Genomic DNA, 24246 nt, shown 5'->3' with positions numbered 1-24246 from the left:
TTCAAAATCAAGTTCTTTATTGGAATATTTTCCAAAGCACTTTTCTTGCGACAGAACAAAAATAGCCATCTTTTCTTGAAAAAAGCAAAAACAAAATCCCAAGATGCTTACAAAATGTACTGAATAGCTTTCAACAAAATATACACGGAGAACTCATATACCAGTCATAGATTGGCCTCTTAATAAATATCAAAAATGGAACACAACTTTTGTACATAATTTAGGCATTCCACTTATATTTTCAATCAAAATGACGAGTAAACTCCCCAATTAAAGAAAATTCAAGCACTGCGCCACAAACGACCACATCTGCAGTGCATACAAAACATCGATGGGTTGCTTTGATATAAATCAACACTGATAAAAGCATTTAATAAAAAACAGCCGGTATGACGGGACATTAAAATGTAGAGATTACATTCGGTCTAGGCCTTAGATAAACTTTACTCAAGGGTCATAAGAATAAAACAAACAAACAAGAAAACAAACCTAAAATCGGGCAAGCGTCCATTCCAAACATTCTGAATTGCCAAATGGAGATTCAGGCATATGACTTCCAGAACCATCAGTTAAAAAAAAAATGAAAATAGATCCACCCGCAACCATACCAACATTTTGTCCAGGCGGGTAAATATGGGGGGTCTCTTCGTGTGGCTTGCAGTGATGTAGTGTCCTTAAAGGGTGACTTGCATCACATCGTAAAATATTCCAATCGGCTGTTGCCATGGAATGGTTGACACAAGCTGAATAAAAACGAAGTTAAAAAAAAACACACAAACAAAAATGTAGCTTGCTTAATGAGTCTAGTGCCCTCGTAGGTTCATTCAGTGCAAGAGGTGTCTTAGGACTTCAGTTCTTGTCCGAAAGTCTCCATTTTGAACATCCCTGGAATTCTTTCCACACACACACCCAAAAAAATCCAGTCAGTCCACTTAAAAAAATGCACACCTCGCTGTATTCTCTCGCTTATTTATAAACATCCAGAAGAATTCTAGATCACCTTTGCTTATATACAAATGTTTGTCTATAGTGGTGGTTGGTTCACTGGGGCCGCGGCTCTCCGTGGACTCTGAAGCGGTACAAGCAAGTGTAGTCGGGATGTCCCCAGTTGGACAGCACCCGCACCTCCATGATTTGGAAAGTCTTTTCCGTGGGTTCCTGAAAGGTAAAAGAGGGTCCCCCAAAGTGGCACCCATTTAAAGTTTTACTTCATGAGCGGAATACTACAACATGGCAGGAACTTGGAATCCAAGGTTGTAATACACAAAATATTTGGACGAAAAACAATGCTCATATTATCTGTTTCTTCATGTTTAAAATTGATTAATAAAGCAGATAGAAGCCCGACTATAAATTAATCAAATTAAAATGACCTTAATAGGGAACATTTGCAGTGATTCTCCATCTTCCTGGTAGGTATAGTGACCGAGCAATTCGCCGCCTTCTTGGTACTCGTCATCCAGACCCTGTTAACAGCACGGCAAAAATACAAATTACTATTACACCCAAATAAGATATACAGTGATACCTCGGTTTATGAACCCCTTAGCTTACGAACTTTTTCAGTTTACGAACATTAAATGTATGAAAATTTTACCTTGGCATACAAACAATTTTTTTGGGATACACACAGAGCTGCCACAATGAGTGATGTGTCGTTCGCGAACGAGCCCGTTCTCCTAAAATGGAAAATGGCAGCCGGCTTGTTTTTGTCCTCTATTCCCCGCTCCCAGTCTTAGATTAAAGCCACATGATTGGTCAAGAATGCAGCAGTGAGGGGAGGTGGTTTAAACATTAAAGAGACGGGAAGACGACAGAGAGTGACAAAATGGATTGAAAACAGTTAAAATTTGGACTTGTTTCAACTTTGATAGTTCAAAGGCAGAGTGTAGACTACAAGGTTAAAATTCCCATCCATCAGGCTTCACAAATAACCCGCACTAGCCATCAGTTCAATTTGAAATGAAAAGACAAGCAAGGGAACCAGCTATTAATGATGTTTCTAGTGTGTCTGCTTGCATCTGTTGCTGTTGCAATATCACAACTTCCAAGATGTACAACCCAGAGCTCCTCGACACACTTTATACAAAAAGCTCTCCATTCCATCAAGCCATCAACGACCATCACAAAGGTAAATAAAACGACTTTATTATACAGTAGTTTATTTCTTTAATTATAATACAATAGCACATTTATTATACATAAAATAAGGAATATTTTGTGTAGTTTTAAGGCTTAGAAAATTAGAAAGTAGAAAATTATGTTTCATGGGGACCTAGGAACGGATTATTCTCATTTTAATGGTTTCCTAGGGGGAAATTAATTTTTGGGATACACACTTTTCGCCTTACACACTGTCTGGGACCAAATAAGTTCGTAAGCCAAGGTATCACTGTATGTGTTTTTGTTTTGCGTTCATTTTTTCTTACAAAGACTGTGAAGTCACGTGGGGCACTGCTGATGTTCCGGCTGGGGGAAAGCACTTTGGGAATGTGTTCCAAGCAGAAGGACGTGGGTCGGATCCTCATGGAAAGCCGGATCACAAGGTAACCCTGCGAGCCTTTGAATGCCCAGCAGTTGCCAGGGTACATGTCAGGCTGATTGAGCAGAAAAAAAACCAGAACATACTTATTATGTACCGTTCTGAAATACCCTTGTGGTTCTGCATTGCCACATTTGACCTACCTGGATGACAACGCGAGGGGACTGGGAGAAGTACCAGAGCGGGACTCCGAACAGACTCATGACAGCCGTATTGGTCTCGTGCGTCTTGGAGCAGCGGGTGCTGAGGATGCTACCGCCTGAATACACATAAAAACACACATTTTAAAATAAAAATTATATCGGTGAGGATTCAGGATTAGGAATTGATTAATACGGGGACGACACGGTGTTGTTAATCATCCCAACTGCATGCGAAGCTTTAACTCGTTCACTGCCAGATAATGTGAAAAATGTGTCCATTTCAGTGCCAGGGTTTTTGTCATCTTTCCTCAAATTGCAGGATGCAAAGAATATTGAGTTTTAAGACTACATTAACATTCAATACAGCGTAAGAAACCTTAGAGTCCCTTCTTTCATCAGAAAAAAACTAGTTAATTCCAAAGTTATATGCATCTGGAGTTATCTGAGCTTGAAATCGGGGCGGCTGTACAAAATACAATATACATATTTATACAGCACCTTCACAACAGCTACAGCTGTAACAAAGCACTAACATGGACAAAAGGCAAATGCTGCTTCCTTGTGGGAGGGAAAAACATTGCTGGAGGTCTGACCAGCACTTTGTCAGCACCACCGACCCGCAAACAAAAATCAAAACCAAACATCTCCGGGAATAGCGCTCCACGTTATATTTTCAATTCCGAAATCAATTCGGGAATAGTAGCATTAATGATATAAAAGACGGAGTACATTAATATTATGGAACGCTAGCAAGCTAACCCGCTAACTTCCCATTAGGTGGTAACTACTTGAATGCGAGAGTAGTTTTTAAATTTCTTACCTCCAGATTCCAGGGCATAGTCCACCAGACCGGTCTTGTCCTGCGAGTAGAGCTTCAGCACATTCTGGGCAATCACTTTTACTTGCTGAGGAAACAGAGACAGAAACAGAGACACAATGATTAATGAAAAACTATCCTGGAAAACGGAAAATAAAATAAAATACAATTACAGCAGAACCATTTGATGATACTGGTTAAGTTCTGCGTCATTCTAATTTGAAAATTGAACTATTAAGATTGAATGAAAATTAAGTATAAGTGTCAATAATAATAATAATAAATTTGATTTCTAAGCGCCTTTCAAAACTCTCAAGGTCACTTTACAGTCACAGGATAATGTCCTTCTGTGGGTGAGCAGCGGCAGACACACGCGCCAGCGTTCAATCAACCCCGAAGTAACTCAAATAGATAGAAAGCTCGCTAATGGATAGCAAATAGTTAATAGATAGCCAGATAGCCAACAGCTATCCGCTATAGTTTACAGCCAGTCAGCTAGAAACTTAATAGCTAGCTAGCTACCTAATATATAGCAAATAAAGTTAATAGATAGCCAACAGCTAGCCAACTAAATCATGTGGACTGTCAAGTAACATTTTCTACTATCTTTGTGACTGCTTTATTTCCTGTATATGAGTTGTCCGTGTTAAGCGCTTTGTTCCAGCTACAGCTATTGTTAAAGCGCTATATAAATCAATATGTATTGTATCATCATTATAATGTATTTATGTATTTTTTTAAACCACATCTACCAATGATGTGGCTCATTCTAAAAATCAATGTGTTCATTACATATGTGTTGTTTTTCTTTTTTTTAGGATGATGCTGTCCAGAGATTTTTAGTTGAGCTCTAAATGTATCACACAGGTGCCCTTTCACCATTGGAAGTTCCACAGGAGCTCATTTTGATGACGGGATGATACATTTCAATTACCTCTTCTGACAGGCACTCCGCAGAAGCAACGGTCTGTACCGTGCCCGTCACCGCGCCGACAACGGACGTTGCCTTGGACTCTGCTTTGTTGAGCATCTGGGCGCGGTTGAGCTCTAGTTGCCGGGAAATGTTGCTCAGGATACTGCGCTCCAGTGCGGCCAGTGACGCGCGCAGGTCAGGCGTGCTCGCGTAGCGCTGGGACAACCAGACGACCAGAGACTCGGGCAATTCGTCTTGAGCATCGCCGGACGAGCTGTTGCCGAAGAACAGAGCGTGCAGCTCCTTGCGTACTTGGGTGGAAACTTGAGCTGACATCTGCAAAGACAACACATTAAAAACACAAAATAAATGATTACAAAAATCGACCACCATGCCCCCCAAAAAATGAATGCTGACAACTTTTCCTCTTAGCTAAGTTAACTCATTCACTGCCAGGTGATGCGGAAAAACGTGTCCACTCCAGTGACAGGGTTTTTGTTATGTTCACTCAAATTGCAGGACCCACTGAATATTGACTTTTAGGACTACATAAACATGAATGTATTTTGTTTTTCTACTTTCATTCCTCTCATCACTTTATGCTGTGAAATAAATAATAATAAAGGCTAATAAAGGCAAATCCAATCCAATCCAATGCAGCGTAAAAAAACTTAGACTCTCTTCTTAAATCAGAAAGAAATAGTTAATTCCTAAATTATATGGGTCTGGAGTAATATGAGGTACAAGTGCCGATGGCTGTACAAAAGGCAAATGCTGCCCCCTCGTGGAACGAAAAAAAAAACAATCCTTGCCAGAGGTCTGACCAGCGCTTTATCGGCATCCCATGCAAGAAAAACCAAAACCCAAACAAATTGGAATGGGGCCCCACGTGACACTTTTCAATTCCCGAATAAATTCGTGAATGGATGCAAATGAGTTCATGTACTCAGTCGTCTATGTAATTAATGCTTTGCATGTAGTGCTTGCTTTTCAATTCCTGAATACATTTGGGAATGGCAGTGAATCAGTTAAGAAAATACTCAGCGACAAAGAAACGTAAAACAGTTAAACTTTTAAATTCCTAAACTATCAAAATGCAAACTCAATTTCATTTCTTTGTTTTTTTGTGCTATGGGTCACAAAAAGACTCCTAATTAATGAATATACCTGTATATATTTATTATATCTATTATAGTATAGAAGTGCCTGGTCTTTTGTGTTCTAAATGTTTTGCTGCCCTCTGGTGGCGTCTACACGGCGGTGCCAACCTTTGTTCCTTAGTTGGGGGTTCAGGAAGTACAATTGTGACTACATCGAGACAATGCAAGTTTTATTTAGTGTAGTAAATCCAAGAAACCATTTAAAAAAACAAGGCCAGATCATCTTGTCCTACTTTGCAATATGACAAAGATGTGACATTTGCATCTTACCGTCTTCTGCAGCGAGTCCAGCTGCTCACACTTGCCCTTGCACCCCATGACGCCCAGCATGTCCTGCCTGACTCTTCCCAAGTCCAGCGCAAGTCTTTGCACCTCAGCCTGCAGCGCATCGTGCTCCTCCTGCCCGACTCCAACACTGCCAAAACAGGGCAACACGTAATTTGAACTTCACCTTCCAAATAAAATAATCTCATTCTAAAAATCAAAAAGTCATTGTTTTGTGTGTTTGTACCTAAGAGGAGGAGTGTCTACAGCCGGCGCAATGACCACTTTCATTTTCTCTTTTTCAAGTTCATATTGTTGCTGCTTCTGTTGCATCTCCTACAACACAGGTAAATAAGGACAAACTGAAAAATGCATATCTTCATAGCTGTATGTGTGTATGAATATTCACGCACACTACATACATTTTAACTGATTCACTGCCATCTCCGAATGTATTCGGGAATTGAAAGTATAACGTGGAGCGTCATTCCCCAATTTGTTCGGGTTTTGCTTGTTCTTGCCGGGATGCTGATAAACCACTGGTCAGACCTCTGGCAATGTTTTCTCCTCCCACGAGTGGGCAGCATTTGCCTTTTGTTTAGCCACCCCCATTTCAAGTTCAGATATCTCCAGACCCATATAATTTGGGAATTGACTTTTTCTGATGAAACACACTGCATTGAATGTTTATGTAGTCCTAAAAATCAATATTCAGTGGGTCCTGGAATTTGAAATGACAAAAACCCTGGCACTGGAGTGGAGACATTTTTGCACATGTCTGGCAGTGAATGAGTTATGCATTGTGCACTCTATTTTATGTGTTATTCGTAACCTTAAAAAAATACAAAAAATAAAACAACAGACACACCTTCACACGAGTAACAACTACGATATGAGTTCCCAACTACACCTCCTGACATTTGATACATCAATCCTTTCTTTGTTCGGGAGTTGTGGATTTTTCAAGTTTGCGAACAAAGCCTTCCTTTATACCTCAGTCTTGGCAGCCAGAGTGCCGAGTAGCAATTCCAACTCAGCTAACCGTGTCGTTTGACTCCCTTGAAGCGCTTTGAGCTGCTCTTCGTTCTGTGGGGATGGCAAACGACACCGTGAGCGACATGAAATTTAACACCAGCAACATAATCCATCCAGATGATAGTCTTACCTGCTCTCGGGCGGCATGGTCCTTTGTCAGCTCTCCGCGCAGCACTGCCAGCTTTTGCTCCAATAGCTTTGACATCCACAGTCCCAGTGTCTCCCTGTCAGTCTCAGTGTGGAGCTCCTCCCTCAGGGTGGAGTACAGAGCCAATATGTCCGTGCGATGTTGCTCCCGTTTCTGGTCGCTTTGTTGGACTCGCTGCCACAACAAAGCTAGCTGGCGTTCCAGACGTTCCAGGCGTTCTAAGTCCAATGTGGGGGCTACAATTGGCTGGGAGAAAAGAGACGTACAATTCGATCACATGACATGCTAATGAGTAATTCTTTATTTTTAATATGCAACCCACATGGATCTGTGAGACGGGTTCAGAGGTTTGAGGTACAGAAACTGGAGCAGAGGCTGGCATCAAGTTAGAAAGGTATGTGATGGGAGAGGAAGGACGCCACTCTGGGAGGGTTACGGCCGGCAGGTAGCCAAGGAGCACGGCAGCCGACGGACCCCAAAGCCACCAAGCTGAATGACAACAACAACAAAAAATGGTCAATAGTAAAAATAATAATACATTTCATTTATAAGTGCCTTTCAAAACTCTCAAGGTCACTTTACAGTCACAGGATAAGTTTTTCTGTGGGTGAGCGGCGGCACGGCAGCCACACGGGTCAGCGTTCACTCAACCCGAAAGTAACTCAAATAGATAGAAAGCTAGCTGGCAAGCTAATAGTTAATAGCTAGCTAGCTAGCTAGATGAATATCTAATAGGTAGCTAATTAGATATCTAAATAGCTAGCTAGCTAGCCAGCTATTAGCTAGCTAGCTAGATATCTAATATCTAATTAGCTACCTATTAGATATTTATCTAGCTAGCTAGCTAATAGATAGCTAATAGATATCTAATAGATAGCTAATAGATAACTAGCTAGATAGATAGCCAGCAATCCAGATAGCTATACAGCTAATAGATAACAAGCTAAATAGCTAGCTAGCTAGCCAAATCGCTAATAGATAGCAAATAGCTAGCTAGCCAGCTAGATAGATGGAGAGCTGGATAGCTAGATAAATAAAAAGAAGTTTAGAGGAAAAAATAAATAAGAATAAAGTCAAGTGAAAAGACAAAATAAGCTAAATGGGACGAAAGAAAGTTGAGCCAAAGAGAAAAAAAGGCACAACTGCGACGTTGCGTATGTGATATTTTGTTGATGTACACATTTTGAAAAAATAAAAAAAATAATAATAATAAAAAAATGCAACACGAATATGGTTGTATTGCTAAGGAAGATACAAATTATATCAACAATAAAAATACTGTCACTTGAGTCAATGGGGGTGTGGGGGGGCATTTTAGAAGATTACAATGAGGAGGCAGATTTATAAAATTACAATGAGGAGGCAGCCACGAATAATTTTCCCAGCCTGGGCTAATACCGGACAAAGTATGCTTGACTTATTTGGAAAACTTACATAAGTGAATGTATCACTGTAATTGCCTCACATGGGCTGTAGTGTTCGCACGAGTACAGGCCTTGAGGGGTTGATTTGAGAGAGAAACGCTGACCTGAATGCAACTACTGAGTTGCAGTTTACTCTTGAGACATGTGCTGATTAACAAAATTGAGTGTCTCGCTGCATTCCGCAAGATAAAAATAAAAGATCCGTGAAAATATAGTGACTCAATTTTTCTTGTGATGATACTAGTGCGGCATTTTTTACCTTACACAAATTCCTTGTGTGTTCTACATATTTGGCAATAAAGATGATTCTGATTCAGAAATTTGTGTTTGGTTGATTATTGCTCTGACAATACTTCATTGCGTGGGGTAAGATCCGTTGTTACGACAGAGAAATGAATGACCGAACAGACAGTTCCCAATCTTTTGCTTAAAATTTTACTCAGGAGTTGCTATAAATTCTTATAAAAACTCACCTAAGAGGAGCAGTAGCGGCAGAAGAAGCAGCAGGAGCTTCCAGAGTTTGGGAAGACATCTTTCAATAAAATATGAGCAAATTAAGAAAATTGACAAGGATTCGCCCATAAAGATTAAGAAAAGATGGCATGGTGCTCTTACTGTGTCAGAAAGAAGACATTGAGAACAGACATGAGGGAGGCTAAATGGTACCAGCCAGTGGCAAGAACCCAAACTAGACCGCGGCCTGCCTTCACTGTGTACAGATTGACACCAAAACATCATCAGAACCTCCAAACCAAAAAGATTTTCGGATTGGCAAGAGAACATATGACCAACCTGGAGCTGCAAGTATTGTCCACAGCAGTGTGATGAGTTTCTGTGTCAACGTGCCAACACCGGAGCCCAAAGCTTTAGCGCCTCTTACCACACAATAACCTGGCTGGAGGAGGTAGTAACCTGGAAACGAAAGCACGGATTAGTCAGAGCTCGTGCTGTAATCAATGTTGTCATCAACATCAGCTAAGCATTAGACGAGCGCCAGTCAACCTGTGCAAGCCAGAAGGCTCCACAGCGCTCCCACCAGGCGCCGAGACCTGGAGGATTGAGTGAGGACGACGGTGTGTGTCTCAGTGTACTGCTTCCCTTTACAGTCATCACCTGCGTGCAGCAAAACCACAACAAGCAACGTGAACGCACACACAAAACGCACACATGAATCGACAGAGTAAGATGGATGTCAAACAGTCAAAATAAATGAAATACTAATATACACACACACACAGACAAAAAAAGGACAATTTTGAAATCACAAAACAAAAGTAGCTAAAGGCATGCATATGGCACTGGCTTTCCTGAACACAGAGCTCAACATTTATCTCTCGAAGCAAAAAAAAAAAAACATCTTTGTTCAGATTTAGGACAAGTCTAATTCAAAAAAAGATTGTGAGATTTTCTTCCAGATCATTTTTTAAAATGTCAAACAGTCTCCAAGTGGAATTATTTGTCCCCCAATGTTCTGGGTAAAATAGGTATCAAAAGTAAAAGAAAACACTTCAGCCACCATTTTGTTAGCTTGGCCTCGCCTTTCACCACCATTTTGTTAGCTTAACTGAGCATTTCTCAAACCATTTTTAACTTTGTGTCACAATATCAAGCAACCAAGCGCCTCCTAATTTCCACCCCTTCCTTCCTTTAAAATATGACAATGCTTAGAAGACTTAGATTTAGGAGAAGTCTAATAAAATAATAAATAAAATAGCATGAGAAATTCTTCCAGATCATTTGTTAAATGTCAAACAGCCTCCAAGTGGAATTATTTGTCCCCCAATGTTCCGGGGAAAATAGGTATCAAAAGTAAAAGAGAGCACTTCAGCCACTATGTTGTTAGCTTAGCCTAGCCTTTCACCACCGTTTTGTTAGCTTAACAGAGCTAAATGTTTAACTTAGTGTCACATAACTCGTAACAGTGTTAAAGTAACTCCCAAGTGTTTGCTTCTTTTCAAATATGTCAATGCTTTAAGATTTAATCAATGTAATTTATTTTACAGTGGTTATCTTCTAGTTATACTCACGACAAGTGCCAAAATGTAACTTCAAAAAACGGCCTGTGCAGTTAGCTAGGCATTTTATCATGACTATGTGTGTGTGTGTGTGTACGTGCGCTTACATAGGGAACCATTGAGATGAAGATGCGATGAGTTGTCCGACACATGATCTTTGACATTCATGCTGCCACAATAACTCGAGTGAGCTGCAATGCACGCAAACCTCATTTGTATTAACGTTTCAATGAAAATGTACAACAAAATGAATTGAAGGATAATTGGAAAAAAATGTAAAATGTTGGTGAAAAATCTAATAAAGCAAAAATGTATTAAGGATCATCCTTTACTCACTCATGGTAGGTTTTCATTTGAACTACCATAAAATATATACATATATAAATATAAACTGGACCTATTTCCAAATGTTTTAAAGTAAATGTGTAAACAGAAAGGTACACCCAACTTGTTTCTGAGTCAAAACTTTACAACAGATGAATAAAGAAAATGTGCCAGAGTCAAAGTTGAGACAGTTAAATGACTTTCCATATTAATCCTAAATGGACATTCAGGGTGAAAAAGCAGAAGTTAAAAAGGAACTCTGACGTTCTGTGAAACAATTGACGTTACCTTGTACTTGAGAGTCTTGAGATCCGTCGCCCGTCACCCTGCGTTTGAGCAGCCATATTTGAGACAGACTGGAGGACGCCGTCCGTCTCAAGGTATCTGTACATGATGCAAAGACACTCTCTGGAAACAAATGGGCCCAGAAACACAAGACGTCAAAACACACACGGTGGTGTTAACACAGAAAAGAAAATTTAAACATATTAAAGGGAGAGGGTTGGGTTTGTCCAAACTATGGTTTTAAAATACAGGTAACATCCGAGTTACGACCGGGTTCCGTTCCGACAAAACGGTCGTAAATTGAAACGTATAAACCTCGCGTCAGCCATTTTGAATGTGACAGGATAGTATACGATGTCAATCTGTTGTTTTTAAGCAACGTTTTCTATTCAATACTATTATATACCAAAATATTGACAGTTCATTGATAAATCTTATAACTTTTAGTGTCATTTTAATCATTTTATATTTCGTATTATCGATCTTACTGTGTTGGCGCACTCGCTTTCTGCTGACCCAAATACGCACGGCTTCCCACGCATGCGAGCCCGATTGGTGTGCGAGTGATATGCTGTCACGCTGGAGAAAATTGTTGTACGCCTTAGTTAAGAAACTGTTATTTTGTATACTCATTTTGTGCAATGCTGCTCCAGCCAATAAATATCCTACTTGTTCGATATTGTCACGTTCGGATTAACAGCTGAGGGCGGAGCTGCGCCTCCCCGCTTCCACCACTTCATCAGGACAGCGAGGACGAAAACGGGACGCTGTCAACTTGTATTTGTACTTTATATTACCCTGGTTTGGCAGAAGAAAAACGGAATGAAGGTGATCCACAATGTGTCTACCTCTTCCTGGTGTGCCGCTCGTGGTTTTTGTGCGCACCCATAGCACACCGCTATAAAGCATCGTGACGATGGAGACAAACGGAGCCAAGACTTTTTTGCTCATGCGCACGCACGTATTTGACATCGAAGTTAGGACACCTAAGAAGAGATAATAAACATTTAAATATAAGAAAACAGCTTTCCGGTAAAAGTCTTCATTTTCCGAGTTTCAATTTCCGCACCTGTTTTGCTCATGTGACTCCGATCTCGGGAGTAAATGTGCGTGAAAGGTGACGACGAATGGGAGAGTGCGTCCGTGGAAGTTTCTTCCGCGTGTGATGATGGCGACGAATATGTCAGTGACGGGCGTGTGATGAGGGAGTCATTCGTTTGCGAATGAAAGGAGCAATCTCTACAGACGTAGCCGTTAGCGAGCGTCGCGTGAGACTTGGACGCGCTGACGTCGCCGTTGATGCTCGACGAGCAGAAGTCGGAGTTGGACGTCGTGCCTGAGGAGAACAAGGGACAGGTAAAATGTCACTTATTTATATTCCTGACCTTTATTATGAACCAAATAGTCACGACAAACTATTTTCTGACCCCGCATGCCGTCGACAGTCATCGTGGTTGTGGTCGTAGTGACGATGCGTTGTCTCAGCTGGTCCCCGGCGGCCGTGTGGCGGCTAGCGTCAAACGCAGCGTGGTTTTCCTCCGCCCTGGTGTTGCTGTTTATCGGGGTACTGACGGCCGAGAAGCTGAGGGTCTTCATCGGCGTGTCAGCTTGGCTCAGGGAGAAAGACATGCTATTGGAACTGGATTGGAGCTTTCTGCTCCGCACGGTCCTGGGGGAAAAGAATACGGAAACGTGAAATATGATGCGGAGAAAATAAGACTGGTTTGAATTGTATGGAAGAAACATTAACTCATTCACTGCCAGACGATATGCAAAAATGTGTCCATCCCAGTGCCAGGGTTTGTGTCATTGTCACTTGAATTCCAGGATACAGAATATTGAGTTTTAGGACTATAGACATTCCCCAACGTACGAACAAGATATATTTCGGACGGTCGTTCGTAAGGTGAATTTGTTCGCACGTTGCTTCTGTGTCTTTGTGTTGTCATATTTGTTATTTATTTATTTTTTTGTTTGTTTTTCCAAAGATGGCGGCGCGTGAACATGGAAAAAAGGGAAATGCTGCCCCTTGTGGAAAAGAAAAAAACATTGCCAGAGGCCATGGGCACCACTTTATCGGCACCCAAGGATGAAAAAAACAAAACCCGAAAAAATTCGGGAATGGAGCTTTATGTCATATTTTCAATTCCCAAATAAATTCCCGAATGGCACTGAGTTAAAATGCGATTCAAGTATGGAAAAAAAAAAACAGCGATTTCCTCTGCACGTAACATGCACAATATATAGACACCCACCTTGATTCTTTCCTGGTGGTATAACTGCTCTGGCTTTGGGTGTAGTCCATAAGGCTGTCGTTGCCATGGTGACCGGCAATGGTTTGTAGACGCAAGCTCCGACGTGACATCCTGGGCGACTCGTACACCGGAGCAATGTGATGCTCCTTCTCAAACTCTAACGCTGCTGTTGAGTAACTGGAGCTGGGGGGAAAACCGGGAGACAAACGCAAGAGGGACATGAAAAAAATGTCAACCAGAAATGAAAATGGCATAAAATAAAAAATAAAAATAAATAAAAAACTCCAGAGAAGCTTTCGTTTTGACCAATTACAGCAAAAGCGTTGATTGAGAGAGACAGCATCACAGAGCTGTCACGCCGTTGTTAGCTACAGTTGGCAGTGCGCCCAACAGGAAGTGACTCACCCAGGAAGCAAATACATATGGGGAATACAAGACAACAGAGTAGGCAACCTAATTGGAAACACTCATCCATAAAGCACACCAAATTGACCTCCAAAAAAACAAAATGGTGTTTGAAACTTTGGTTGCCATGGATCACGTTGAGCTGACTCACATGGCCACACCCACCTACCATAGCAAGGGCGGCAAATACACATAGATCAGGGGTGTCAGACGAGAATGTTTAATCTCCTCAACATATTACATATAGGACGCACAACAAATTAACTCATTCACTGCCAGACAATGTGCAAAAATGTGCCCACTCCAATGCCAGGGTTTTTGTCATTTTCACTCAAATTCCAAGAACCACAGAATATTGAGTTTTAGGACTACATAAACAATCAATGCAGCATAAAAAAAACCTTAGACTATCTTCTTTCATCAGGAAAAAAAAAGAGGTCATTCCTAAGTGTTCGGGTCATTATTAATGAAGCAGGAATCAAAACTAAAAACAAAAAGATTATTTAATCTTTGGGACGGCACAGAATGTAACTGCCTACGCCGAGGGCAGGCAGGGAGAAGAGCAAGGAGAGAAGAGGAGCTGTTTGGGAGAGCTTTTTGTAAAGACGGACAGGATGTGATGTCATGACATAAAGTCAGAGAAAATAAAACAATGTAAAGATGGGCAGAATGTGACATCATGACAGGAAGTCTGAGAAAAATAAAACGATGTGTAAAGAAATAGAAAAGATGTTTAAAATCGAATAGCGAATTGCCCTAATACTAAATTACATGGGTCTGGAGTTATCTGAAGTTGAAGTGGGGATTTGTGAGTTCGTCCTGTTCTATGTGTGACTCTGGCTCTCCTTGCCCACACGTCAGAGGTATTAGTCTTTTTTTTCCCCTTTCTTTCAAGAGGATTGCTTAAAACCCAAATTTCAGCGGCAAGTCTGAATTTAAAACACCAAAGAAAATTTTGCTAAATGAGAGCTTAACATGAAAGTTGAGTTTTGAAGATACAGAGTCAAGTTGACCACTTGATTCTGATAACAGAACAAGAAAACTCAAATAAAATCATGACGGACTCCACCTGATAAGTCACGTACGTCCCTGCCGTCACGAAAGACTGCCCACTGAGTGTGGGAAGGCTATCTAATACTGACGTTATGCAAGGAGAGATCCCTTGAAGCAGATTGTCCGAAGGCGAGCATCTTTGTAGTCTACGCTGACTCGTCTGTCCTCTTTCTTTCGCTTCTAAAATCTCCGACTCTATTTATATCCCCGATGTGGGATGTCGGAGCCGCCTGTGAGCGAGCGGTGGACATGTTGATACAGATCTGGGCACGAACTGGAATACGATTAGCTGCCAATCAGATGAAATGCATGTAGAACATATGGTGAGCAATTTGTCGCTTGACTTGATTCATTTGCCCTTCCCCAAATCAACAATCATAGTTTCTCCCAACTCTAACGGTTCCTTTCCTATCCTCACTTTGCTGCTGTGAAATGTGAATTTCTCCACTGTGCGACAAATAAAGGTACATCCAATCCAACAGCTGACTGCCTTTTACTTGGTTTTGATCCCCTGGACTCGTCATATTTGCACAAAACATGATCTGTGGTGCCAGGTGAGCCTAAGAAGTGACTTGGTGAAACACCTCGAACACAAGGATGCAGAGTAAAATACCGTAGCATATACAGTAAAGTCTCGTTATATCGATATTCAAGGGAGTCCGAAAAAATATCGATATAACAGGGACTATCGATATATCCGACCCTGTTTGCATGTAATTTTCTCCGTGCGTGCATAGAAATAGTATCGATATAACCGGGACTATCGATATATCCGATATCGATATAACGAGACTTTACTGTAATTGGATGGAGGTGACGGTGTGTAATCCCTGTATTTTAAACTTTGTGTACCCGCACAGACGCCGTACACACCGTTGACAGGTCTGTTTTTGATATTTGGCTTTGTGAATTAATAATAATAATCTGTTACGGGTGTCAAAGTCAAGGCCCGGGGGCCAAATGTGGTCCGACATACCATTTCCTTCGGCCTGCGAAAGCAAATCAATTTGCTGCATTCACATCTTCTTTTGTATAGTGGATGGCAAAAAAAATACCCCCCCCACCTCAATTTCACACAGTGCATGCAATTAAACTTTTGACCTCAAAATGCAAAACGAACACACTTGTTAATAAGTATTTACACCTCTATTCGGTTAAAAAGGTTGAAATGACTCCAGACATGGTGTTAAAATGCAAGACAGAGAGCCCAAACTGGCTCAGAGATAGCGTCGATGAATTTTACTTCTAACCGGGACAAATTGAGAACATCGCACTCTGCCATCATGCTTTTCAAGACTGCAAAAGAGCAAGCAAAATCCCCTTGAGATCGAGAGGCCAGTGTTTACAAGGATTTGCAAAGACAGGCTAATAGTGAGGACCTGCCAACCGGCTCACTCTGGTTGGGTATAATTTGGCACAGATTTACAGTCATTCTTTCCCACTCGCATGTTCCCTCCCACACTTTTTGTCTCTGCCTGCCTGAGTTACGACCATCGGAGGGGGAGTGGCTGATACTGCAAGTGCTGAAGACATGACGTTGAACAGGCTCAAATGTCAGTCGAGGTAGTAATACCGGGTAACAACCGCCATTGCTAACACAATCACGCAGGGAGACGGACACACGCGTTGCATTCCTCGCAGTCGCCTTGCCGAAGCATGACTCGGATATTGACAAGTTCAAATTCCCACAAAAGAACACTGGAAAGGACATTGCAAAGGGAAAAAAATACACAACTTGTTACAATTCTATTATTTTTTGAATAAGGTAGTTTGACTGACTTTTATTTTATTTTTTGTAAAACTGCAATTTTATAAGATTGTGTTTATCGCTCACTTTTATATTTATTTTATCTTATTCATTCATATTTCATTATTTATTTATTAATTCATATGTACTGATTTTTTATTCATTCATTTATTAATTTGTTCGTTCATTCATTCATTTATTTATGTATCTGTTTATTTCTTTATCTAGATATTTATCTATGTATTTCTTTATTTATCTAAGTATGTCATTTATTTATCTAAGTATGTCATTTATTTATGTCATTATTATTTATTCAATTATAATTTGACCATCTGTTGATGTATTTATTTATGTATCAGTTTATTTATTTATCTATTTATCTAAGTATGTCATTTATTTATGTAATTATTATTTATTCAATTATAATTTGACCATTTGTTGATGTATTTATTTATGTATCACTTTATTTATCTATTTATTTATTTATCTATTTATATAAGTATGTCATTTATTTATGTACTTAATATTTATTTATTCAATTATATTTCAATCGTTCGGTCATTCACTTATTTATCTGTTGATTTATGTATCTATTTATTTATTTATCTATTGACAGAGATATTTATCGATTTATTTATCTATTTATCTATGTATGTCATTTATTTATGTCCTGATTTATTGATCCATTAATTCATTTATTAATCTGATCGTTCATTCAATCTCATATTTATTTGTGTATCTGTTTATGTTTTTTCTTTATTTATTTATGTATATATGTAAGTAGGTATTTACTTGTCTGTTTACTTGCCTGTTTATTTATTGGTTGAGATAAAAAAACTATAGAGGTGCCCCGACTGACCCACTTACAGCAACATCAAATATTGAAGTGCAACATTGAAGTGAAGTGCATCAGCGGACACCCCCCTCGAACCTGATGGCTGACGGCATGGGCAGGGGGTGTCACATTTTTATCACTCCACCATAAAAAGATTTTCCATTCAGGTTGCAAATGTTTTTTCTGGCCACACAAAAAAAACAAACAAACATGAACTTTGTAAGTTCTGTTTTATCATTAACTAATGTTTGCAAGTCAAAAATGGTCTCACGTGAGTAGATTTGCCGACTCGGTGGTCGAACCGCTCGATTTTTCAGCGCCGTAAATATTTCACCCGTTTTTTCATCTTCCATTTAACGGATGAGCCAATGGTCTCGCACACAGATTGTTTGTCTCAATGTATTTACGTTGCAGTCGGTGCAGGGATCGCGTATGAACACCACACAAAATAAAATTCTAATTGAACCGCAGCCACATAAAAGCAGGTAATTCCAAGATCTGTTTTAAGTTTTTTTCCCCCTTTTGCCCCCATACACAAACTGCTTTGTGTTCAAAACAACAAAAAAAGAGCACCTCGGTACATTAGCATGTTCTGCTCTCAATCCTGACAGTGGCAGACAGTGCATAAACGGTCATTCTAATCCCGGGATCAGGGCCATGTTTGTGACGGCAAGGTTCATGAATAGATTCTCAGCTGACTGCATTCAAAAAGGAAAACACCCATCGCTTGTTCAAGACTAAAGCGACCTGGAGGGGTTGGAGGTATTTTTTCACTTGAATTATGACATTCTAACTCCCCTTTCTGAAATTAAAACGGTGAGCTAGGAGGAAAAGCTGAGAGATAAATTCTTTAACATCAACAGTACAATTTTAAGACAAGTGGAAAAGCCATGGGATAGATTCTTTATCATCATCATCAGTTAATTCCTAAATTACATGGGTCTGGAGTTATCTTGAGCTTGAAGTGAGGGCGGATGGACAAAACACAATGCAATACAGTACATATTGGTTTATATAGCTCTTTAACAACAGCTGAAGCTGTGACAAAGCGCTAACATGGACAAAAGGCAAATGCTGCCCCCTCGCGGAAAGGTAAAAACAATGCCAGAGGTCTGACCAGCGCTTTCTCTGCAACAAGAAAAAACAAAACCCAAAAAAATTCGAGAATGGCGCTCCACGTCAAATTTTCAATTCCTGAATAAATTCCGGAATGGCAGCAAATTAGTTAAAAAATGCCTGTTTAAACCACTTCCAGTGCAGAGGAACAATAACATAAAACACCCGCCAAAACTGATCCCACTACAAATACACAAGAGCAAGACAGTCCGTCAAAACCACAATCCCGGAAGGGAAATTGTGGACATTTCTAATCTATCCAAGCAAGATAAACCCGAAATGCAACACCGATAGCTGACAAAATATTTCCCCTTCAAATAGCATTGAGACTCAGTGGTAGGGAAGTGGATGCTCTTGATTGATAACAGGTACCTCTGTGAAACCAGCCATACATGCCAGAGGGGTGGGAGGGCAAAGGAGGGGTCTCACCTGAGAGAGTAGGTATAGCCGGTGTTCTCCGGAGCACACTGTGGCGGCGTATATGTGTGCAGTTGTGAAAAATCCATGGTCATTCTTCTTTGTTTAGACTGCAAGAGTCAGGATGCAAGGGATAGATAGGGTCAACCCACGCTGACACACGGTGCAGGGAGATTAGCACACACACATACGCTCACACTCGAAAGCACTGCCTCGTTCAACCTGTCTCTTTTGTTTTCAAAAACTTCTAATATCAACCCTGAACACAAACGACAGACAAAACATCACAGGGAGAGTTTCTCTGGAGTTTCTATTAAAACAACGTCCGGGAAAAGAAAGAGCTAAGGTAGGCCCGACAAAATTCTTTGAGCAGGAACAACAATGACACTGTAATTGTGCCTGTCCTAACCTCTTTGTGCATGTTTCCGCAGCTGGCAAGTCCTTTACCACCCCCCACTTAGTTGACAGTAACGAATAAGCGGTCGTGTCCCCTCTGGTAGCGACTGACAGGCTAGCAGATCCTCTTATTCCTTGTTGAGCCGTCTCCGTGTTGAAGCTATTTACTTGCGTGAGCTCCGCACACAGGGAAGAAGAGTGTTATGAAACCAAGGGGTGGGGCTGAAGTTTTTTTTTTTTCCTTTTAGCCAAACGGGCGGGAAAACGGGAGCAAAGGGAAGTTAGCTAACTGTTAGCAAAGCATAGAATTTGGCACAATGACATTTTTGTTTTCATGTACAGATTGTAGAAACTAATGAGGTGACTGACTCACAGGGAAATATATAAAGTATATAAACTTCCAATTGTTTAAAAAAACAACAACAAAACGACCTTATTTGAGAATTATACGTGAGTTTGAACTGAAGGCCATACAGTGATACAGGATCATAAGCGTTGTTTTTAAGCAGTCGCCACAGATAGTGAGGGAGTTGTTTTCTTTATTTTGACAGTCCGTAACAGGTGAAGACGCACGCGACACCTTCAGGGCTCAAGCCTAACGGCAAAAAACAGTTTAGTCGATTCGTGGCTCAATGCTATAATTGTTAGCTTGGAATTTTCACCCAAGGTTATTTTTGCTGAACAAGAGCTAGCTTGACATTTAGCTCTTTGAAAATCAGGTGGTGGATGTCCAGCTGGAAATATATGCGGCAGAAGTTCTCTATTAAAACTGGTTTGTTTTTACGGTTAGCGGTGAGTATAGAATATATGACAAGGACTGTGTTTAACTTTTAGCTGTGAATTGTAATGAACCAATTTTCAAACATGCTGTTCCAAATATAGTTCAGATGGAAAAACACGGGCCAGAGTGACACTATTTTCAGTTAAAAACAAACTTGACTTAAACAAGCTATATTCATGATCACCAGGCTTCCTCACAAAATCGGAAATAAAGTTTGGCTATTTTTGTTTTTTACTCACACTTTTTGGGGAGATTCTCATTCCGTGCAAGACACAAATACAAACAAACAGATGGCCCAATCCTGAAATCCCAACCGCTCAGCTCATAATTGCTTCAAAATCAAGGACCCTTGAGCCCAAAAGAGGCTCAAAAACTTAAACCAAGATCCAAAAGCTGGGGGGTCAGCTCTTTATGACCCAAGATGGGTTTTGTTCTCAATCTAACACTGTGAATCAGACGACGCATTCGCTTGTTAACCAAAAGCCAAACCACCTAATAAATATCACTGGAAGCACTTGGAGCTCCCGTAATTCCAGTTGCATCTTTGCAAACCACCGACACCATAAAGAGACAGGTTGAACAACCTACACACATTCTCTCTCTTTTTTTTCCTCTCTCGCTCTCTCTCTCTCAGAGACACACACGCACCCTCGCACTTGTACTGAGCAAAAACGTGCAGAGCGCCGACACAAGTCAAGTGTTGTGTTTCTGCTCTGTACGTCAGCTTTGCTCGCCCCTTTACGCCAAACCACCTGAGAGCAAGCCGCCGACCCCAACAACGACGGCGTCAAAACGGCGACAGCGCCCGAACGGCGACATGGAAGTCGGTTACAGTCCTGTATGCTAAATTTAGCTTTTTGTCAGACGAGGCACATTGACTTCCATTCGCAGGGTGGGTTGTGCAGCGCAAATGAACGTCGTAATTTTGGGCGTTCATTTTAGGGCCAGCATTGTTATTATTATTTAATCAAGACGTTATTGTTCACGTTAACTTGCCCGAGTACTGCGAATCCCTGAACGGTATCATCATCCTAAAGCGATTCCCGAACGTCCCAAATCCACTGTCGACAAGCAAAACTTCCTCCAGCGGCATCCCCCCCCCCCCCAAGAAAAAAAATAAGAAATGCGAATCAAAACCTTCCTAATGGTTTGCGAGGCGACCCTGTCTTCTTGAACGCGATCGAAAGTTAGACACTAGAGTGAGGGAGGGAATACGTGTGTGTGTGTGCGTGCGTGTTGTTTCCAAAATGGCTTCCCGGGCGGACAAAGCCACAAGGATGGCTGCTGTGATGCTGTGCGGCTGATCCTCCCACTTCGCACAGCCCTGCTTCAAATCTATTGGAGGAAGGCAATATGCTCACTGACAGCTGCATGCGGCCGTGCAGGATAACAGTTGACAGTATTCAAGAGGACCGAGTTGCATTCGGTTACACACCAGTAGTTTTTTGAAATCAACACTTGCAGAACACGAGGACATTTGCAAGCTTTCACTCAGGATGGAGGGCGTCATTTTGGAAAGACAAGTGACTCCATTGTGCGTTGACGTCAAGGACATCCTTACTTGGATTGGAGAATGTCAGAAGCCCGATTTGTCCAGGCCCCAAAAACACTGTCTCAACAGTTTTATACGTTTGTAATGACATGTAAAATTGTATATAAGTGATATACTGCTAATTGTGGACCCCCTCTACTCTGGAAGTCAGCTTGAGAGGGGGAGAGGCACAAAGGCAAGGCAAAGGCTGGGTAGCGTGGAAAAGATCGGCGTCTTTCAATCAGTCATCCTTTTATAACGTGTTTACCTCAGACTGGCAGAAAAAAACACCCAAACTCGTAAAATGAACATGGTGTTGGGATCGCGATCATTGAAGTAAACGTATGTTGACAAAGTTTTCTTCAGATCTTTTTTTTCTTTTAACTCATTCAGTACCATTCACAAATGTATTCGGGAATTGAAAATATTACGTAGAGCGCCATTCCCAAATTTGTTCGGGTTTTGTTTTTTCATGCTTGGGTCGGCACCCAAAAATAAAGTGCTGGCCGTGGCCTCTGGCAAGGTTTTTTTTTCCTTTTCGACAAACTTTGGCACCATTTCCCTTTTTTTCCATGTTAGCGCTTTGTTCCATCTTCAGTTGTTGTTCAAGAGCGATATAAACCAATATGTATGTAATCCAATGTATTTTGGACAGCCACCCTCATTTCAAGCTCATATAACTCCAGACCCATATAACTTAGGAATTAACTTTTTTATGATGAAAGAAGAGAGTCTCAGGTTTCTATTGTATAACTCATTAAACATTAATACAGGCCCGGCTTTGCCACCAGTACAAATTTCATAAAGTTAATTTAACACTTTCTTTTTGAATTTGTAATATTGACAGTTTAATCAGCTCAAATGGATCAATCATTTGTGCGCCACATACTTACATGCATTCATTCACTTCAACCACTGAGTCTACAAATTTCACTATTCACACTTGCAACTTGACTTGAGCTACAACCCAAACAGGCTTAGAGTTGGACCCCGCCACGCATGTGAGCAAGACAACCAACCCTCAGTCGCGATTCACTTTCAGACATTCATCAAGGGGGACGAATAGACACTCACACAAAACACTTCGGCTCAAAGCAACAAAAAAAAATGACATTGAGAAATTCCTTTTTGTAGTTGGCGATAAAACATGCATTAGATTGAATGCTCCGTGTTGACTGTCTTTATGCTAATTGAAGTTATACAGTACTTATCAAGAATACTCATGTCAGTATTAGGCATCAATGAATACACAAGGCTGATTACTTGCACTCTTATCAGTCTAATACAAAGCAAATACATATACAAAAACCAGTGTATTTATTTACATTCATTTTTGAATGAACCCATTACACATTTTTAGCATACCGAGGTCCAATAAAAAACTGTCTAATCTATGAGCAAAGGAGAGTGACATTATGATGAAAATGTTTAAGTTTTCTCATTTCTGTTTAGGAGACACAAAAAAAAACATGGACCTCTGTTTCAATAATCATATTGACAATGCAAAGCTATGAAGTACAGCTATTATTATTATTATTATATACACAGTGGATCCCCACAAAAGACCAGGCTAGCCCACAAATAATTACAATCCATATATCCTGTAATCAATGGCCATTATAAACTAATCATTTTCTTTTCATGTGAAAAACAAATACAAACACCAAAAAAGCAGTTTCCCCAGAAAACGATGGTCAGTCCACCGGCCGAATTGTTAGATTTTTTAATTGGCTTGAAAAATATAAAAATAAATTATCAAAATAAAAATCCGCAAATAAAGGAATTCGCTGGTGCTTAATCGCGAGTAAGCGGGGTCCACTGCAAATATCATCCACGTGTGTGACGTCACAAACCGCAGAAACGCGCGGTCACTTTCCGACCCAAGATGAAAGTAGCAAGATAGTTCACAGACACCACGTTTCCAGCCACGACATTTTCACAGACGATAAAACCATCTATCGCACAGACGTCCAACCGTCGTAAAGTCTCTTTAAACGCTGATATCAGACGTTTGACAACAACTTAAGTCAACTGGTGGTTAGCTAGACAAACTTGAAAATCAAGCATATGAAAGGGAAACAAACATGGCAACCATCTTGCCGAACGACTGTCATGTCGGCATTAAGTTTTCAAATGACATTGAAAGTCACCGAACGTTAGTCAATGTCGAACATTTAAACGAGCTGGGCTAAAACTACAAAGCGTAAAGTTTTGACGGTGGAGAAACAGAAATAATTGAGCACTTACAAGGCGACTGTCTCGGTGTGCAAACGAATCGTCCCTCTTTAATTCTGGTCGTCCGATTTTTTTTTAAATCCAAAGCTTGTTAGTTTCTAGAACACACTTCTTCAAAAGGAGAACTGCGTGCTTGAGTGTTGATCTGACTGTGTTTAACGTCCAACTGTTACGCACGCGCCCACATTTTCCGTTGGAACTGAGACACCCCGTGTGTGACGCGCGTGGAACCATAAAACAAGACGAGGAACGCAAACGCGCAACAGCACCACTTTCTGGTAGACGCCGGAATGACAACAACAACAGCAATTTCGTCTTTTTTTTTACAAATATGAACGCAGCACTTGTTTCCAATTTTTCACTTTTTTAATTTTAATTTGAGATTCTATTGATGAATTTGAATTT

The 24246-nt window shown here is 40.7% G+C and overlaps 1 protein-coding gene across 4 annotated transcripts; it reads right to left on the bottom strand.

The window, feature by feature from the left end:
- Positions 1-24175, bottom strand: sun1b (Sad1 and UNC84 domain containing 1b). Of its 4 annotated transcripts, XM_089019240.1 has the most exons (24): positions 19308-19802; positions 18911-19008; positions 13326-13508; positions 12498-12739; positions 12140-12406; positions 11919-12056; positions 11074-11193; positions 10569-10652; positions 9449-9559; positions 9239-9358; positions 9062-9155; positions 8920-8978; positions 7345-7511; positions 7005-7268; positions 6833-6925; positions 6087-6175; positions 5846-5990; positions 4437-4751; positions 3506-3590; positions 2686-2801; positions 2430-2597; positions 1374-1466; positions 1001-1158; positions 1-893 (listed from the first exon to the last, which is right to left on the bottom strand). In XM_089019240.1, the coding sequence occupies exons 1-23, from the start codon at positions 19317-19319 to the stop codon at positions 1042-1044; spliced, it is 3180 nt and encodes a 1059-aa protein (XP_088875366.1). In that variant the 5' UTR covers positions 19320-19802; the 3' UTR covers positions 1-893; positions 1001-1041. The 4 variants fall into 4 exon arrangements, with proteins under 4 accessions (XP_088875366.1, XP_088875365.1, XP_088875367.1 ...); XM_089019239.1 differs by having other exon boundaries at positions 1-1158; XM_089019241.1 differs by lacking the exons at positions 18911-19008; positions 19308-19802 and adding an exon at positions 23854-24175 and having other exon boundaries at positions 1-1158.
- Positions 24176-24246: the final 71 nt, after the last annotated feature.

The sequence above is a fragment of the Hippocampus bargibanti genome, linkage group LG17 (genome assembly GCF_051943395.1).
Source record: "Hippocampus bargibanti isolate YZ-2025 linkage group LG17, ASM5194339v1, whole genome shotgun sequence".
NCBI classification, from domain to species: Eukaryota; Metazoa; Chordata; class Actinopteri; order Syngnathiformes; family Syngnathidae; genus Hippocampus; species Hippocampus bargibanti.
Note: the sequence above shows the minus strand (reverse complement) of the source record. Positions and strands in the feature narration are given on the sequence as shown.

Bases quoted from the DNA above. Each gene is read 5' to 3' on its own strand.
- sun1b (XM_089019239.1), bottom strand. The intron at 13,509-18,910 runs GTGAGACCCCTC...TTTTCCCCCCAG, and splicing joins GGCTATACCTACTCTCTCAG to CTCCAGTTACTCAACAGCAG. The intron at 5,991-6,086 runs GTACAAACACAC...CTGTTTTGGCAG, and splicing joins GTAGACACTCCTCCTCTTAG to TGTTGGAGTCGGGCAGGAGG.